At 39.2% G+C, this 19,568-nt stretch overlaps 1 protein-coding gene across 1 annotated transcript in view; it reads left to right on the top strand.

The window, feature by feature from the left end:
- CCDC6 (coiled-coil domain containing 6) overlaps positions 1-19,568 on the top strand; it is a 51,642-nt gene that overhangs the window by 3,002 nt on the left and 29,072 nt on the right. Inside the window, exon 2 of the mRNA XM_074154776.1 lies at positions 17,532-17,681. Within this exon, the coding sequence (XP_074010877.1) occupies positions 17,532-17,681 (150 nt within the window). The remainder of the gene's footprint in view (positions 1-17,531; positions 17,682-19,568) is intronic.

Genomic DNA, 19,568 nt, shown 5'->3' with positions numbered 1-19,568 from the left:
AAACTAGTTTGGGCTAAGTGTATGTCCAAAAAGATGTGTGAACACTGCTCCTTCTGGTAGCCTGAAATGCAAATGAAATTATGCTGTTGCTTGTGTGCAAGACTCTGAAATTCAGTAAATATACATGATAACTTTATCTCACCTGCTATTATTGGTAGCAAACTGTGAGGGAGGGAGCAAAGCGGGGTGGAAGCTAGGTAAATTTGAAGTGTTATCTAGCAGTGCAAGAGCATTACATTACAAGATGCAAAGTTTCAGATCGAGCATTACGAAGAAATAACAGATCACTTGACCCATTTGCAGAGAGTTAATTTATGTGTATTTAGCAATCTTTAATTGTATGATCTCATGGTATGTTTCTGCAACGGATGGTGCTTAGGCTAGGAAAAAATCACACACCTGAAGGTCTGAGATGCTGTGCATTTGAGGTGTGAAGTAGTGAGTTTTGGTTATAGTGCTGCATTACCAGAAGTGGATTTTCTATGTGAACTTCTGTAATTTTTTTTTTTGGTGAAGAAGGCTACAAGGAGATGTCATCTGTAATGCACTAAGCACGATGGGACAGCACAACTTCTCTAGATAAGTAAGAGTACCTTCGGAACTGGGTGCTGGTAGTGGGGTGACTGCTTTTCAAGAGATTGAATTGTTGCATGTGACAAAAGCTGAACTACTTCAGCAGGCTGTAAGTATGTCTTAGTCAGGAAGTATCTTTTGAAGTTGGCAGAACATGGATTTTTAACTTCTTTTTTTATGCCTCTCAGTGTTTGGGATAACAAAGTCATCCTATTTCAGTGAAATGTATTTAACCTTTAACTGGTACTGAAGCATTTTGGTTTTCTTTGTTAATGTTTTGAACTGACAGGCCCCATACAAATAGAGTGCTTTTAACAACAAAAAGAGTTTTAGTCCCCGATTGCTACAGGTACATACATGCTTGCTCTTGGATGTTAGATTCAGTAATTTAACTTGTGTAAATTGGCCTACTGTAGTCAGGCGTCTTCTGTAGTGTTAGAAAATTGAAGTATAATAAGCCTTATGCTGTTATTATTTTTTTAACTCAGTTGCAGATAGTGTATTTGAAAAGCCTTAATTTAAAAATGTTCCTACTCCAAAACGCTTGGTGTAGCAGTTTTAATGCTTTGTAACATAGATTTTACAAGAACAGCTGCTCAGATTTCCCCCCACCCTCCCCCCCAGGTTGCTTTGTAGGGAAGGGAATTATCCTGGACATCCCGATTTGTGGTGCTGTGTGGATCCCCAACAGGATCATCAATTCAGATGAGACAATCTGATCCAAAACGCTAATGGCATCAGTAACACTTGGATGCTGTGTTTTGTGGGCTTGCCGTGAGTTACCGCTGTCTGGTAGCGACTGCTACAGCTCTTGCTGTCGGGGGCGTTGGGACGTGGGGCTGCTGTACACTGCTGTGGGTTGCGAGCGGCAGTATTTTGCTGCAAGACCTCTGCCACCCTTGTCTTTGTAGCTAAACTTGCGCCTCTGCACCTTGGCTCTCGGCTGGACTGCTTTTATTTCCTGAGCGCTAGCAGACGGCAGTTGCGTCTCCCAGGTTCTCTGTCTCCTCTGCCTTCTGTAGAGCAATGTGAACAGCCTCCCACCAGTGGGGAGAAACAATGGAAGAAAAAGCCTTACTCAGCTCCTGTTTCCTTGCCCCTACTCACAAATCCTAGAGAAATTTGTTGCTTTCCGTAACAGCGATCTCCTGAAAACAAACAGGCTTTCTGGGACGTGCATATCCAAAAAATCCTGTGTGGTGTCATAGAGTTGTTACAGTTTTCTCAATAAACAACCAGGTTTAGATGCTGAAAATAAATATGATTTTAGCATTTTGTTCTCAAGGAAGTGTGTGGTGGGATTTGTGTGTGTATGCATGAGATCTGCTGTCGTGGGTCTTCATGGAAAAAGTCAGCCTGGATAGATAGTTTGGGAAAGTGAATGGGTGTGCTATCTTGTGAAAATCCCCTGCAAAAATGCTTTTTAACAGCTTTTTTCTTTCTTGAAGTTTGCACCAGAAGTTCAAAGCAGAGCACTTGTTTCAGTAAGGAATAGGAGAAGAGAAGGCAGGATAGGCTAACTGAATTGAAATATGAACCTTTAAAAAGTGCTCACTTAAGGGCAGGGGGATGAGTGAAAGAAAACAATTAATAGCAGCTAGAGGTAAAAAGCAAACCAAGAAAGCAAAGAGGTGAATCTTTTAAAAGAGGTAGCTGTAAGTCTGTTATTTACTCTTATTTTAAAGTAGATGGTGCTTGTGTGAAAGAGCGTGACTTGCCGTTTTATGATGTCGTCTCTAGGTGTAAAAAACCTGCTTGGGGCTTCTGTATCCAGCTGTGTCATTTGTAACTCTAGTTAGTAGCTGGACTAAACTAAAAGTCAAACTCAAAAATAACTTATTTTAGAAGTGCTTTGCTTACTTGCTTTTTTGAGTAAAGACAACATTGTTGCCAAGATTAACAAATTCATGCACAATAAAACCCCATACCAAATTTTTCAGGAAGAGCAGGCACATAGGAAATGAGTGTCTTGTATTTCAGTTTCATGTTTGCCTCAGATTCTCAAGAAGTTTCTATTGAGCTTCTGCAAAATGCCTATAAAGGAAAAAGGAAGCTTAGTAATGCACTTTAGTGTTAACTGTTTTGGCCCTTAGGTTAACATGGTAAAAGCAATGCTACTTGCTGGGTGGCTGGCAAACTGATTGTAGAAAGGCGTATTCTCATCTGCTTCCATTTGGTGGTTATGCACAGCCACTGGCATATCGAGTTCCCAGGGAAAAACATTGTCGATGGGGTGGTAACAGCATATTACCATTTGTCTGTGTTGTAGGCAGCTTCAATGCCAGTTAAAAAACCGAAACAAACAAAAAGCACAGAAAAAGTGGTAGTGTTTCTGAACTTGATTCAAATAGTTAATAAACAGGAATGCTTGTACTTTCAAGGATTTTTCTGAGGGTTCAGAGGGTTACTAAATCATCTGCTTTGATTTGTGTCACATCTTCATGTTTTTCTGAGTTGTCCCTGCATTGAATCTCATAACTTACCTTGAGATGCATCGTTGGGAAAGGTATCCCGTTGTAATTTGAGGGCTCACAGAGGTGAAGAACCGTTGTGTTTGGAAAATCTCTGGTGTCCTGCCTCTGGTTCTTCCTGTCAGCTTGGTCAAGGCTGAGCTGTTGCTTCCTGCTGTGACTTTTGTCTAGTTTAATGAATCTTCTGGATCCTCTGCTTTCTCCTTATGAAGATACAGGTTGTAACTGGCATCTTCTAGTTTACTTTGACAAACTAAACAAAGCTCGCAGGCTCTGAGATGCTGGAAATCTAATGTTCTGTATCAAAATTGGTACACTGATCTAGTTTAAACACATTTTCCTGCTTCAAATTTGCACAAGTGTTTCTGATAGCTTAATTTGGAACTGTCAGGTTTTATTTATTTAATTTTTTAATCCAGTATTGTCCATGAGCTTACTGTTGTGTGCTCTGGCTAATTTCGCAGAAATGCAGTCACATGCCTGTGCCTCTTCCAGGTCTGATTTGTACTGCTGGGCTGTCCAGTGGCACTTGATTTGCTGCTAATAATTGTGGAGCCGTAGTCTCAGAAAGGATGTTTTCCCTTTTTCTGGGATTTTTTGAGGCTCTCTTCTGTAACCTCTGTGTTTTTTCTTTACAAAGAGGTATTGACCCCTTAAGTTTCTTTCCCTGCCCTGTATCAGTTTCACCAACGATACGTACAGAAGTGAAAGTGAGCTGTCTCTCAGTTGGACCCTGGGTAGCAGTCTGTGTTACAGCATCACGCGTGAAGCTAATACAGAGGTGGTGTTTTTTCTTTCTCTCCATGTCCATTCTCTGAAAGAATCCCTTGGTTTGTGGGGTTGGTCCTTTTTTTACAGAAGCGTAGCTTTGGTAGAATGAATTTGTTTCAAATGAAACAAAATGTGAAGTTGTTCTTTATTATTATTTTGTACAGTCTTGCTAATCTCAGTTTCCCAGATTTTATCAGACGTGACTTATTGAAGAGTAATGTGCAGTGAATTATTTTGAACAACATCATACTTTAGTACACGTTGGTGTGAATTTCTGATGAAATTTCCCAATGATGAGTATTTTTGAGGTCAGTAAGCCACTTTGGAAATCCTGCTGTATACTTCGATTATTTTATAATCATTTTTAAATAATGTATGGCGTGTATTACTAAATCAAAAAGTCATATAGGTGCCATATACACATCCTACACCTTTGTGTAATAATTATCTTTATTACAAATATTCCTTGGCTGAAAGATGAGTCTCTGCTTATCTGCCACAACTTGTTCTCTATAAAACCATGCTGAATGACCCTTTTTATGTTTCTGTCCTTTATATGTAAATTAATTTGTTTCCAGTATTGCCATTGGGTTGATACCAAACTGTGATAACCATCTATGTCTTCCTTGCCTTTAAATATTACACAACAGCTCTACTTTTTTTATCTCTTACTTTATTGATGTTCCCATGCTTAATAATGGTGGAGTGTCTCCAGTCAGTAGGTATACTGGTATATTGCTCTGAATTACTTTGGGGATGGAAGTGAAATAAGAATTAAGATTTTTAGAGTACATTTAGGAATTTTTAATAATGCAAAGTTCTTGGTGTTTCTGTGGGCTTGCTATTCTGCATAGAAAGTAATTTTGCTTTTCTCTTAAGTGAACTTTCTCATTGAGGTTGTATCTTGAATTGTATGTCAGAACTGGTTTGTAGTCAGCTTTTATCTTAAGAACACTGTTTAATGTCGGGTTTGAACATCTACTGAGACTAATGGCCGTTCTTTCTTAGTGTATCTCCAGTGAACTTAAAAACATTTTGAAGGAGTTGTTTTAGTTTTTTCTGCATTGTACACCTAATAACAGGTTTGCTTTCACTGAAGAAAAAAAATCAATTAATGTATTCTATTGCTGTATATCTGCTGGTTTAGATGGTAGATTAAAATGTTAGGTTTTTTTAGAGGTTCTAGTGCTGTTGCTAATCCCAGTATTGTAAAGCTGGTATAGAAAAGACTTAGTTTTCAAATCCTGGAAGTTCTGTACTTCATTTTAGTTGTGGTTTTGACTGTAATGGAGTTTGAATTTTATTGATGATTTCAAAGGATGAAGGAAAGTGCTTTTTTTTTTTTTTTTCCCAGAGTAGGTGCATGGTCTGTGGTTTTCTTGCACTTGTTAATTCCATTTACTTGTCCTCATTACTTGCTTCCTCCTACTGCTGATACAGACATCAGTTACTACTGAAGTTGTTATTTTCATAGTCCTTAGTTTTAAGTGTTGGTGTAAGTGGGGTGTATTTTGCCTATAGACTGTGAGTGCTAAATCTTCTTGTAGTAAATGTAGAAATAATACTGGTGTGTGGCACACAGCTATGGTGAGCAAGCTTACACATCTGTCAGAGACTTCAGCAAAAGGTTTTGTTTTCATGCTGCACTTCGTAAGGTGTGCTTGAGTGGGATTTCAGGTGGGGACTGGAAGAGCAAAAAGCTCTTGGAACGCTGGTCTTGGAAGGCTGGCCAAGCGGCTGGATCTATGGGGTGCTGCAGAAAGATGGAGTGCCTGTTTCTCACAGACAGATCTTGAAATGAAGAAACAAGATGGTGTACTTCTCCAAAGGAGTGAAAATTGTCATCAGGAGGCATCTGATGTATTTCAGCATAGCCTGGTAAAAGCAGTGAGAGAAACAGTTGCTTTGCTGCTCTTTTTTGGGCTTGGGGGGTAGGAGGAAGTTGCTGAATTTAGCAGTGGAGCAAGAGGTGAATCCTTTCTGTCTTTCTCTTACAGAAAAAAATAACGAACTGAAGGAGGAGAATAATAGGAACAAAATGTACAAATTGAGTTATGCACAGGATTTAGGATCTAAACAGAATGAATGGAAAAAAGACAAAGACATGCTATAGAAGAGAGGCAAAAAATACAATAAAAAGCGAGTTCCCATGGATCCGTAACAGAAAACATTCCTGTGACGTTCTTGCTTCCAGCCTGGGGACGTCGAGAAGGGAACATCTCAAGTTCCACTTCTTCAGTCAAGTCCTGTCAGACTGAAGAAGTGGCTTAGTTTTAATTAGGTGGACAACAATCATTGTGTCCCCACTTTAATATATGGAATGATAGAATGAAGTAAAAATGAAGGCAAGGCATTTTAGGTGAGCTATTCCACAGTAAAAATGCAAGTGTCTTAAGTAGGAAACTCCAAAGCACAAACTACAGATGTGCACATTGGACATCTGTCTGTGGGGCACAAGGATTCCTTGATGAAAGCTAAAGCACAATATTTGCAGAAACATTGAAGCAATTTTTAATCCTGAAGTGGGTTTGTAATTTTTTCAACTTCTCAGTTAAAATGCAGACATTGTAGGCTAATTGTTGCCTATGGGGACAGTCCTTTCAGCTCCTGAAATGCCTTCATGCCTCCTACCCCTTCATGCCTTCCATTGCAGCAGTTCTGGTCCTGGAAAGGAATGTATTCCCTCGGCTCTTTGACTGATACTTAAATTGATGGAGAAGCAGTTAGGATAAAGCCTTTTCTTCCCCTCTCAAATCTGAATTTGACTTTGTTTGAAATTTCATCTTCTGTGTATCAATATTGTATGCAATCTGTTTTTTAGTTTTGGATAGGCTTAGTGAGGTAGATGAGTACTGTGGTGTAGATTGAAACAGCCTAGCAGTGTGTCAGCTAAAGTTTCCTCAGGTGTTTTAATTCTTTAAACTGCCTAAAAATGTGATGTTTCTGCTTATTGTTGTAAAGCTAAGATCTTTTTAGTTTCTTTATTGTTGTTGATGCTAATCATATTTAAAACTCCTGCCACATCTATAAGTAATTCCCATAATGGCACACTTTGGTCCTGAATAAAAGTATAAATGTTTCTTAACAAGTCAAACACAATAAAATCCAACCATGTTTAATGGGCTGTAGTGTGAAGTTATGGTTCTTTCTGTGCCTTACAGTTTAATTTCTGCTTTCAACAGAGAATGTTGGAAGGTTTTTTTGGTAGTGGTAGGATTTTCACTTTGTTTCCCTTCACTTTCAAATAAACAGCAAAAGCAGTTACTATGAATTTTGCAAAATGTAGGGTGCTTTAATCATCATTTTTCCAAGAGCTTTAAACAGTATGTGTTTTTCACATCTGTTAAAAATGAAGAGTAGAAATTTTGTCCTAGCTAGTGTTCCCAGGAGTTGTTTCATTAGGCAAAAGCCCTGTCCTTGCAGTCCCTGAAATCCTGGTTGGGTCAAGAGGAGGGACACCTCCGGAGTCCTTTTCCAAGTGTAAATTTAACCTGAGATGTAGATCTGAAAAAAACTCTCTTCTCTGAAAATTGAGACACGTAACTGGAACTTCTTGCTCTGGGGGTGGAAAGGTGGGTAGGCATTTCCTAAAAATGTCTCTGTTAGACCTACTTCTCCAATTCTTTACGGGGTGAGTGTTGAATGGTGATTGTATTCCCCTCGCATCCTGCAGACCTCTGTTGTAGAGATCAGAGACAGAGGGTACAGAGCAAAGGACGTGTTTTGTCATATTCCTAGTCGTATTCTCATACACTAAATTGATACACTTGCTTCTTGTCTTGAAAGCCTCAGAAGAGATTCCTGTATGTACTGTAAGATGTCCAAACTGTAGAGAAGGAAAAAACCAAAATACCACTCCACTCACTGACTCCTAGGAAGGATATTTGTTTGCTGTGATGGAGTTAGAGCTAATGTGTCTTTAACAGTGGGATGGACAGTGTGGTGTTTACTTCGTGAATGTGTTGGTTTTGGAACAAGGTATGATTATAGTCAGTAACAAGCTTTGTCTCCAGCACTTGTGGATCAGGGAGAAAGTTTTTCTCTAGAAAGCCAATGTGTATAAGAGAAAATCAGGGGAGACTTTAAGAGGATAGTTACAGCGAGTGACTTAGGGACACCTTGCTAGTGTGGGGAAAAACATTGCCATCCCTAGTCATTATCTAAGTTGGATTTAAACTAGTCATCTAAAACAACCCCCCAAAAAATAATATAACAACAACAAGAACAAAAAAAGATTTTAAAGAAAATGAATTAAGAAATTCCATGGTGAGTATCTCATGCTATAGTTTGGAAACGCTAGAACTGGATTTTGATATGGTAGTCCTCCTGCTGCCCTAAAGGAAGGCAGGCTGATCGATGTAGATACACCACAGGTTAGACACGCCTGAAAGAAGGATCTACAACTGCTGAAGGCCACTTAGACCTAGAAGAGAAGGGTGATGAGTACACAGGCTGTATGAGCTCAGGACCCAGTCTAGAAGTGAAGAAACTTGCAGCCTTCTGCCTGGGAACAGGGAGAGTTGCCAATGCTGGTGGCACTGTGTGGGGGATGCCATGCAGCAGCAGTCCGACACCTTCTGCCTGGAAAAGCTGGGTATAACAGTAGAAAAACAAGTGTTTCATACTTGCTTGCTTGCAATGATTTACCTGAGCTACATAAAGTGAAATAGGATTTTCATGAGGATTATTTGGGGGATTATTATTTATTAAGTCTATTGTCCCTGCTATTGTTTGTGCTCTTTTGTCTATGAATAGAAAACCAGCGGTGACAGCAAAGCTACTTTTAACAATAGTTTGCTGTGGTTGCGTTTTGAGCAGAAGTTTGTTATTTTAAAACACAGCTCAGTGCCTGTTAGCGCCAACATACATACCTCTGCACAGAAGCTGTATAGTAAAGTAGTCACTTAATAGTCTGTTCTACTGCTGAATCTTTTGCTTTTCCTGCTCTGAAACTTTGGGAGAGTGCAATATTGAGTTTGCTAATTGGTCAGTCCAGCAAAGTATACTAGTTAATGTGTGAATATATCGAAGATAAATGGTGATTTATCACTGGGCAGAAAAAAGGCACAAAAAAGTATTTAAAATGTTAGCTTAAGAAGTCTTTATACATTGGACGTCTGATATTACAGAATAATTTGGACTGATTTGCTGCAGTACTAAGTTTCTTGTACTTTCTACTACTGAGTGGTGGTGTTGCTGAGATTTAAGCTGTTGTTGATTATTGGTTTCTAAGTAGCAACACAACCAAATTATGTTAATCTTGAGTATTTTAGATGCAAGTGAAACAAACGCAAAGCATTTTAAAAGGATGGTAATTATAATGATCATGCAGAGTATAGAAAACAAACTTTAAAAAACCCAACAAAACAAAAAACCTGAAAAAGCCAACAACAAAACAGTATATGCTACCACAGTAGTTATAAGCATTTTGATCTCTTTTTTTCTTCTCTTTCATGTCCAGAAACCTATGTCTTCAAAAATTAAGGCAAACTAAACTTAAACCTGCAAATCTAGTTATGTGTATATGTGCATCCTTACAACACTTCTCAGCAGCTTTTATATTGAGGCTGAACAAAAGCAAAACCTGTTCCATGTGCTTCTGTATTCTATTTGTTTTACACTTATTGATTAACTAGCAAGCTATTTAGAGTACAAAAAAAATCACCAGTAAAGCAGCAGTGTCACTGGCAGTCAAAAGAGTAAAGCATTTTTGCTTTCAAGTAGTCATCAGTAAAGGATTACTATAGAGGTGTTTCAAACTTCGGTTGAGTGTTTGATATGAGAGTGTAGTTTTATTTTTCCATATTGGCTGTCTTTGTCACTGTGGATCCAGTTGGGTACAAACTAGGAGGAATGGGGAAGACCCCAGCAAAGCACAGGTTGTCTTCTGCTGGAGCGGTGTTGCCTAACCTTTGTGCTGGGAATGGCCACTTGCCTCTGCTGGGCTGAGAGGGGAGCGGTGCGATACGGCCCCATTCTTACTGCCTTCTTGGCCGTGTTTGCATGCGCTGTCATTACAGTCCCTCTGAGGAACATTTAACCTGTATTTTGAAGAAATATTTTGCTTGTATGCAGTGAACTTGAGAACTTAGGGGAGCTGGGCTTGTTGCTTGTTGGCGCTATGCTCATTTTACACATGCGTCGGAAATCTACTGCTACTGCAAACTCAACAAGTGCAGGAAACGTGTACTCTGTGCCCATCTGCAGTGATGAGATGGAGAAACGGCCTCATGAAATAGAGCCATTTGGAAAGGTCTGTGGGCCAGATTTAATTTTCCTGCTAGGTCATTCCTGCCTTGGCCTGTAGCTTCTGTTGGCTCAGGTTACAGTTCTTGTGTACTGGAAGCAGAGACTCCAGCCCTGATAACTGTCTGGGAGCTTGTTCTACATGATGATGTTTAAATGACTGAAAAATAAGTGCTATAAAGCATGTGTCTAATGAATAGTCAGATTGTTAAGGTTGTAATGTTGGGCGCTCGAAATAGGAAATGTTTAATGTTTGCCTGTACAACCTTGCTACCTTTCCTTTGTGGTGCTTTATTGCCATGCAGTCTTTAATCACATTAAGACTTGCATAGCAGCATGTGGTCATGGTTAAACTGCTAAGTAAAAGTTACTTGAGGTTTGATACATTTTTCTAGACCCTGTCTTGACATTTTCTTTGTCACAGAAAATGCGGCTTTTTCACATGCTGCATTTGTATTAACTATTTAATGTCAGTATTTTGATGCAATAAAAACCCTTGAAGAGAGTACACAGTAAATTTTTTTTAAATCTGTTTTGAAGGCATTTAAATTATTTTTAAATTATTTAAGTAAATTCAGGAATTGATTGTACTAATTACAAACTTCACATAGCTTGTTATACCTTGTTTGTAGTGAACCAAATGCATTAATTTTATAAATATTTATGTTTGTGAAATTAGCCTGTTTTCATAACTTGCTTATTTCATTTTCACCACTTGTGTATTTCAGTTGTGCAAGACTCTTGCAGGTCAACATCAAAATGCAGAGAGAGAAGCTATTTTAAGTGTTTACAAATCTGAAGTGGAATGGAATTGCATACCATCAAACAATTTACTTCATTGCTGATGCTAAGAGATTATTTAGCATTTATGAATACTTCTGAACTTTTGTGTTTCAGAAGCTGGTCAATTCTGAGGGCTCTTTTAAAGTGCTATTCTTTGTTTGACTTTCCAAACCACAAGATGTATGCACCCATGTCTTGAAGGTAACTGAATTTTTGAGAGAAGGTCTCATGAGGCTGCATGAGTGATGTTGAGCTGAAAACATCTGATCATGGTTAAAACTGACTTGGGAGAAAAATGTATGTCTTATGTCATTTGACTTAGCTCATTTCTGTAGTCACTCTGTGGCCATTGCAGATTGATACGGCAATATGCTGGATCACTTGGCAGGCATTGGGTGAAAAACTTGGTGTGACTGGGGTTAGCAGTAGGAGTGTTGTGACAGAAGCATTTTGACATGTCCAGCCAAAACCTAATTGACCTTTTAAAAAGGAGGGGGGTGGGGGGATGAAAGGGAGAGAGAATTTCCTACTATAAATGGAGGTTAAAAGGAACTGTATTTTAATAATTTAAGTGATTGCTTATAATACAGATATTCCTTTATTACTGTAATAAAAACCAGATATCTTTTTTTTTCTCTTACAACAGAACTCACCTACTGAATAGCTGAAATATAGTAGGAATTGTGTTTTGAGGCAGTTCTGCATGTGGCTTTAATGTTACACAATAGGTAATATTTAGAGTAGTTGAATTTATCAGGCTGAGGTTCAATACTGATTTTTATTTTTTTTCTCTGTTACTGTGTTTTGGAAATAACATCTGGTAAGCCTGTATGTTGTGGGGTTTTTTTTAAACAAACAAACAAAACAAAACCAAACCAAAAAAAAACCCCTTTCCTCCTCATCTACCAGGTTTGGGTTTAAAAAAAAAAAAAAAAAAAAGCCCAACAGCTTGGGGTTCTGAAGGAAACATACCAAGGTATTACTACTTGTCCGTTTGTTTTGAAAAGTGTGGGGCTTCTGGGAGATACTGGATACCCAAAGATAAAAATGTGCAATTCTGGTGTTTGTGAAGCTCTGTCACTCCTGAAAATGCATCTTAAAGAAGGGAAAAGGAAAAAAAGAAAAATAAAAAATGAAAAAGGACTTTTATGTCAGAACTGAGGAAGTGACCCTGGGGGTTGCCGTAGATTAAACAGGAAATCACACCACAAATTGGACCCAGAACTTGAATTCCAACTCACCGCTATAACCGCAAGAGCGTTCACTCTCTTTTCTCTGCAGACAGGCCACCCAGCTGAAAAAAGTACCTTTACTTGGGGGGAAAGCTGCACCCACATCATACTGGGACTGCGGTGGAACTTCCTCGTCCTTTAGCCCTTACAGATAGAAGTACACCACTGGGCAGGGGCAGTAGTGTGAGCCCTCGGTCTCTGAGTTACTGTTGACTTCTGTTAATTGTGATGGTTCATTTTTCTCACTGTCGGAAACACACATTGCATGCAGTGTGCTCATTTCAGATGTGGCTGGAAGGTTTGTGGGGAAAAAATAGCTCCAGCCTGGGAGAGCTGCAGCATAAAAGTTCCTCCTGTAAAGGAACAGTATCAGCTCACTGGAATATTTATTGCATTTGTAGGCCAGTAGTTTTCCGTACTGTTTTAAACTGATGCCAGGAAGTATGGCCAGAGCAGTGACTTGAGTTAGTACTGCCAGAGGAGAAGTGTGTACTTTAGGAGAATTGGGAAACTTAGATTTTATTTTATGCAAGAACTGCATATTCTAAAATCATGCCATTGTAACTTTTCTGTGCTTCACACCCTTTTTACCTCATCATATTTTTTAGTAGGACTTTTGGAAAGGCTATTTTCTGAAGTGACAGCTTTAGTTCAGTGTAACATGTGCAGCAACTGAGATCATCTCTTCCTGAAGCTGCCCCAACCTTTCGGTCTATATTCAGTAGCAAAGATTGAGTTTCTTGTGTGCAGCAACCAGATTAAACTGCTCGTCAGCTCCATCTGCAGGCTTGTATTGTCCATAGGATCCTGTCAACAGAACTTGCACTGTAAAAAGATGGATGAATGGTAAAGAGGTCATGGTGGCTCTTGCCTTAAAGATGAGGGACCTTCAAGAGTGGATTAGGTCAAAGCAGTGCTTGGTAGGCTGTTTCCAACAAGGTGCCCTGAAATCCCATATCACCTCTACTCTGCATGTTGCTGGACACAGGTAGCATTTTTTGCATGCATGCAAGCCAGGCACGCTTGGCATCTGGTTTTCAGGTGGTCAAGTGTAGGTGACTGGAGCAGATTGTGAAGCACTTCTATGGAAAATGTGCCTGAAGTGAGAGCTGAAACTAAAATGCAAGGACTTGTTCATGTCAGATCACTGATCATGTACTGATACTGACCAAGGCATAGGTATTAATTGTGATTGTTAAGCCTGCGTACTTACTGTGCAGTATCAGGAAGGTTTGTGAAGCTTTTAGAAGAACTAACCAGGGGAAGAAGGGAGTGTAGAGAGCTGTGGTTTTTATTTTTTTTTATTAATATTATTATGATTATTTTTTAAAAAAAATTTATTTGCGTTCAAGCTGACGCTTCATTAGCAATACTGGATTTTGCTACTTCATAAAATAGTACCACTAGAGCAGTGTGGTTGGGGTATGGTCCAGTGATACAGAAAGAGAGCTTCCCACCATAAGCAGAAGCTGCTGCACATACTAGAAGCAGGAGGGCAGAGGGAGTCTAGCAGTGTGAAGTTGGTCTGCTAAAGGTATATCTACAGGAAGAACTACTGAGATTTTAACACTGAACTTTTCACAGTGCTAGTATGTGCAGCACGTGGAAAAATAACTTCCAATGAGATTAATTTCCTAATATGATACTCTGTTACTATATAAAGTTTAGGAGAAATGTATTTCTCAATTCCTATTAAAATTAGCTTATTGGATTGTAAGTTCACAAGGACAGGTTTTCACAACACTTCATGCATCAGTTCTACTAGTGATCAGAATTTCACATACTACTGCAATAGAAATAATAGGATTTTTCTTCCTAGAAAATACAAGATTTTGTGTGTTTTATGTGCATGACATACTTTTTTCCCCTATCTCCTCTTCATTCTTGATTTCTTGCAAGGTAGTATAATCCTTGCCGTTTATAGTCTTGACCACAATAACCACAGATTTTCCATAGTGAATGCGTCCATGAAATGCTCCGAGTTAGCTATACATGGAGTTTTGAGACACAGGAGACAAGTGGATGTAACTGTGGTTATGCAGAAAATCTGGTGGAAGTAGATTGCTTGTTTCAGGTTTCCCAAGATTGGCTGATCAGGTGTTATCATTTTATATCACTCAGTGCCTCAGCCATTTATTCTGTAATGTAGTACACAGTGAATTGCTGTTAGTGTTTTTGGATGTTGAATGTGATATGGATAATAGAAAAAAGCCAAGAATTCTGTATGCTCGTAGAAGACCTACTGTCTCTGATTTCTGTGCTTCTGTGTTTCTCTTCTTTTGCTGATCATATCAGAGCCTCTTTTCAAATGCAGATACTTAATAAAAAGGCAGATTATCCATATGGAAACACAGTGTATACACATTCAGGAAAATATTGCAGTGACAGAGTCTGTGCAGGAAATAGTATTAAAAACTCATTTTTTTTAATGGCTGTTTTGCAACTTCAGTTGGATTATGGACTGAGTATCAGATTTTGAGATTTTAGGCAATATTAAGGTAAGCATGAATGATTTTGTTACTTAAGATAATTGGACTATCTCCAAGTAATGAGCAACAAGTTGAAGGGAAAGTTTCAGAATGAAACCAGTTTGTGTTGAAATTGCTGACCCTTGGGTAATTTAAATGGACATTCATTGTATTACATATGATTTGTAGGTATCTGGAACTTACAGTTCATACTTAGGTTTATAGGGTTCCTGATGTTTATTCTGTTGAGAAATATATTATTTGTATAATGGAGGCAGATGCAATCATACTCAGCTTTTCCTTTGAGCCAGTGGAATGCAAGCTGGTGTCCTGCACGGCGTAGGCAGAGGGGGTTGTTGCAGAGCAGTTTAAACAGGTCTAAATTGTGGCTGTTTGTTCTTTGTTTCTGCGTGCCAGCACTCTGCCTCTGTGGTATGCCAGTTTAGGAAGTGGATCCAGGAAAGAAAAATGGGAGGAGGAAGGGAAAGGATCAGGTTTTGGGTGTCTCCTTCTGCCTGTGCTGGCCTGCTGCCTAGCCGCATGAGCACCCGTGCAAGCACAAAGGAGGGGCATTGCTGTTTGGCTATGAGTGGGCTGGGATCTTGGCAGCTGGTGTTCACGTTAGCCTAAGCACCCATCATTAGTGTAACACCAGGATCTGGCTACCAAGTGTTGTGCAGGCTTGGTGCTGTAATAGTGTGATTTTTAGAGCTTTTGATTGATGCAAATCATGAGCAGAACAAATCTGTGCAAGTTAGAGATGAATAAAAATCAAAGTAGAAACACGCTGATTCTTTTCTTCTAATTTAATTTTAGGTAAGTTTGGTCTGTGTTACTGTCTTTTATTGTCTGAACCATTGAAAAGCAGACACCAGTAGAAATCCTGTGTAGTGAAGGCAACAGAGGAGTTGATTTTGGAACAGCATGCATGAATTTTAACGATTTGAGGACAATGAACCCTTGCAATTTGACTTGTTTACTCTGTTCCGAAATGTCTGTGAAGATGTAAGATTGTTAGTAGCTCTAAGTAAAGCCACATTTAGAAAGTGATAGATGATGTTATCAAGATCAGTTGGATTCCTTGAATTTTAATCCTCTGAGATACGAGCTGACGAGTTACCGTTTCTTCAGAGCTCTTGGACAACTCTACGATGTCTTGATATGACAAGTCGTAACACCAATGCTGAACGTGCTGGATTAGTATTTCTCTGCCATTGAGATGCACAAACATTGGAGAGGAGATGCTGTGCAGGACCTAAACTCCTAAGCTAATAAACTGTGCCAGACCTTTCTTTTCTTTTAATTTTTTTTTTTTTTTTTCAGCTTGGGTTTGTGCCAGCTCTGCTGGCGACAGGGAGAAGGGAGTGGTGGCAGATAGACAGTAGGAAGGGGCCAACAAAAAAAAAAAAGCAATAGAGATGGGAAAGGACACAAAAAGGCAGAGATAAAGGTCTGAAGAGAAGGACTTGATGGAAGAAGGACTCAACTGAGAAGTTTCCAAACCACCACTTTAGATGTTATGGTACTGGATTTAAAGATATTTATGTTCTTTAAGTAACTTTTCTTGTAGGCATGAAAGGTGTCTCTGTTTAATTGTCTCTTGGACTACTAGGGAATATATCTTTCCAGTTAAAAGTTCACTGACATAATGAAGTCTTTCGAGCATTTTCCTGTATGCAATATGTATAAAGAGATGGTTATTTTGGCACTTTTTGGGCAGAAGATTATGGAAGCTAAGTTTTCAGTAAAACTCTAGTTATGCTTCTATTTCAGTTCTTAAATTTTCCTCTCTAAAATTTTACTGAAATAAAACTTACTGAATCTTCACACACTATAAGCTATAAGCTCATACCATTTTATTAGAATCGGGACAAATCACAAATCTGCTGTTCAAGTGATACGGATTTTATTGCAGGAGATGAAAATACTCATAGTGTTTTCATCCTAGAAAGCACTACATTGTCTCATTTGTTAAAGGTGGTGGCTCCAGAAATTCAGTTTTTCTGTTGTTCTGGGCTTTGTTTGGACCGTGGAATTAAGACTTGGCTCTACCAGTTTGTACCTGTGATCTTTCATTTGTCCATATAAGATACCTTTTGTGGCCTTTTAGAGTAGACTTCCAAAAGATAACTTCTGTGTTCCATTTATCAAGTTTCTAATATGTACATTAAAAAAAAATGTACAAACATCTGAACTGTAGGGGATGAGAGGGAGCAAGCTCACAGGCTGGCTTTCTGTGGAGCAGTGCCTAACTGCTAGATGAGAGCTGAAATGGAAATTGTCTTCTCTAGTGATTCTTCTTGGGGAAGATTTCCAGAGTATCTCTCCTCTTATGAAATTTGGAAATCCTTGGGGTAAAGCTGCGACATGGAATTTTTTAAAGGTGATGTTGTACATAGTGAAGTAACAATTCTGAGAAGTAATATGTTTTCCTGGGCTGGCGGTTGCATAGAAATCCTCGTGAGATGAGCCGTGCTGTTTGTGGTTCAGAAGCAAGGCATATCTGTGTGAAAGAATAAATGCATTATTTGACTCCTAGAAAGCAGGGCTGCGGTCTGAGGGATCTGGTAAGAAGACATGGTGCTGAATACAGCAGTCCCAGAGTTGTTGCTTCAGCTCGTAATGGAGAACGTTTAGAGAGGAGTTTGTTTTTAGGAATAGAGTATGTAAAAGTAGGTATCTGTGAATCGGTAATGCTTTTATAAAGTTTAAAAGGCTGGGGAGTTTGTGCATTTGGTTGGGGGGAGACCATTTTAAAGCACCAGTGTAGTTTCCTAAGCTGAAAGATGAGGAACAAAAAAGGAAGGTGCTATAATGTTAGAAAAGGGGATGGTAACAGCACTTAGATCCAGCCTGCTGTTCTCGAGGACGATGAACAAGATTTAAAAAAAAGAGGTGGGGGGCATTTAAAGGGGAATGGAATAATTGTAGCTTTTAATGTGGAAACTTGCTCCCTTTTTTCTTAAAACTATGTGTTTACTTCACAGCAAGCAAGGGCAGAACAGGAAGAGGAATTCATCAGTAATACTCTATTTAAGAAGATTCAAGCTCTGCAGAAAGAAAAAGAAACACTTGCAGTAAACTATGAAAAAGAAGAGGAATTTCTCACTAATGAGCTCTCAAGAAAACTGATGCAGGTAATTGGTGCCTTTCCTGATGTTTCTCCCAGGAGCCTCAGGACCAACTGGTGGGTGAACTTTTTTGTTAGTGTGACTGCAACCACAGGGATGTGGTCAGATTGTAGCTGTCATACATTTGACACTTGATAAAATCAAAGTACAAGTAGTGTAGCGAGTAAGTGGTTTTTAATATGTTGCTTTAAAGTTTGCATCTACAAAGTCATAGTCATTTCAGAACCTAAAAGTTTGGATAGAGGTGCAAAGAAATGGATGTAGCTTAAAGTAAATGTTAACTGTCTTACAGAAGAGAGTTATTGATTAATTTAAACTGGTAGTGAAACGGACACTTTTTTCTGGAGTATTTCATATATAACAGGAGTCCTGAAATACTAGCTTTATATACAAGAATATGCAGCAATGTTTGAAGGAGACTTTGTCTGTAAGTTTGCAATTGCTTCTCTTGGATTAAAACACATCAGTCGGGTGCTAAAAGTAAAAAACTGAAGATGCTGGGACAATTTATGGCAGGAAAACTTTCGTTACCCAAGTTGCTAATTTCTGGAAAATGGGTAAGTATTTGTTGGAAGTGTTGTACATGCTTGCCCTGTTCTCATAGACTTACCTAAATACCTGCTTTTGGCCTCTATAGGAGACAGTGTAATAAGTTAGGTGAAGGTTTGGTGTCATCCACTATAGCTTTTTTCATGCCATTACTTATAACCTTTGTCATGAAAAACTAGTCAGTTTTAAAGAACCTAGTTTGTATGTTCTAAGCATTTCTTATGTTCTGCAGGTGGAGACTTAAGGCATGTTTAGCCCTGCAGTTAAGAAACACACTGTTTGGAAAGAACATTACAATCATAGAATCATAGAATAGTTTCAGTTGGAAGGGACCTTTAAAGGTCATCTAGTCCAACTCCCCCTGTGACAAGCAGGGACATCTTCAACTAGATCAGGTTGCTCAGAGCCCGGTCCAACCTCACCTTGTATGCTTCCAGGAGTGGGGCATCTGCCACCTCTCTGGGCAACGTGTTCCAATGTTTCATTACCCTCATTGTAAAAAATTTCTTCCTTATATGTAGACTAAATCTATGCTCTTTCTGTTTAAAACCATTACCCCTCCTTCCATTGCTACTCTCCCTGATAAAAGAGTCCCTCCTTATCTCTCCTGTAGGCCCCCTTTAAGTACTGGAAGGCTGCTTTAAGGTCTGCCTGGAGCCTTCTCTTCTTCAGGCCGAACAACCCCAACTCTCTCAGCCTGTATTCATGGGAGAGGTGCTCCAGCCCTCTGATCATCTTTGTGGCCCTCCTCTGGACCTGCTCCAACAGGTCCATGTCTTTCCTATGCTGAGGGCCCCAGAGCTGGATGCAGTTCTCCAGGTGGGGATCTCACAAGAGCAAAGTACAGGGACAGAATCACCTCCTTTGACCTACTGGCCACGCTCCTTTGGATGCGGCCCAGGATGCAGTTGGCTTTAGGGGCTGTGAGCGCACATTGCAGGTTCATGTGTGATTAGAGGCAATCATAGAATGGTTTGGGTTGGAAGGGACCTTAAAGATCGTCTAGTTCCAGCCCCCCTGCCGTGGGCAGGGACAACTTCCACTAGGCCAGGTTGCTGAAATCCCATCTGATGCTTTTGTTATTGAAAACTGGGACTTCTATGACTTCTTCTATTTGATGCCTATTATCACATAGTAAGTTAAGTACCAAGATAAAACACCCTCAATCTGGTATTGCTGTTTCCTCTTGCTATTCTTAAGGACTGACAAAGAGTGTTTCTGAATAAGATGTATGTTTGCTTTAAAAGTCATACATTTTTATGAAAAATAAAGAAGCAGATGGCAGTAAAGTAGGAGCATCAAGTGTTCTTTTCTAACTGAAGTAAGATGTAAATATCACTATAG

This window comes from Numenius arquata, chromosome 10 (genome assembly GCF_964106895.1).
Source record: "Numenius arquata chromosome 10, bNumArq3.hap1.1, whole genome shotgun sequence".
In the NCBI taxonomy this organism is placed as follows: Eukaryota; Metazoa; Chordata; class Aves; order Charadriiformes; family Scolopacidae; genus Numenius; species Numenius arquata.
This window is presented reverse-complemented; position numbering and strand designations above follow the sequence as displayed.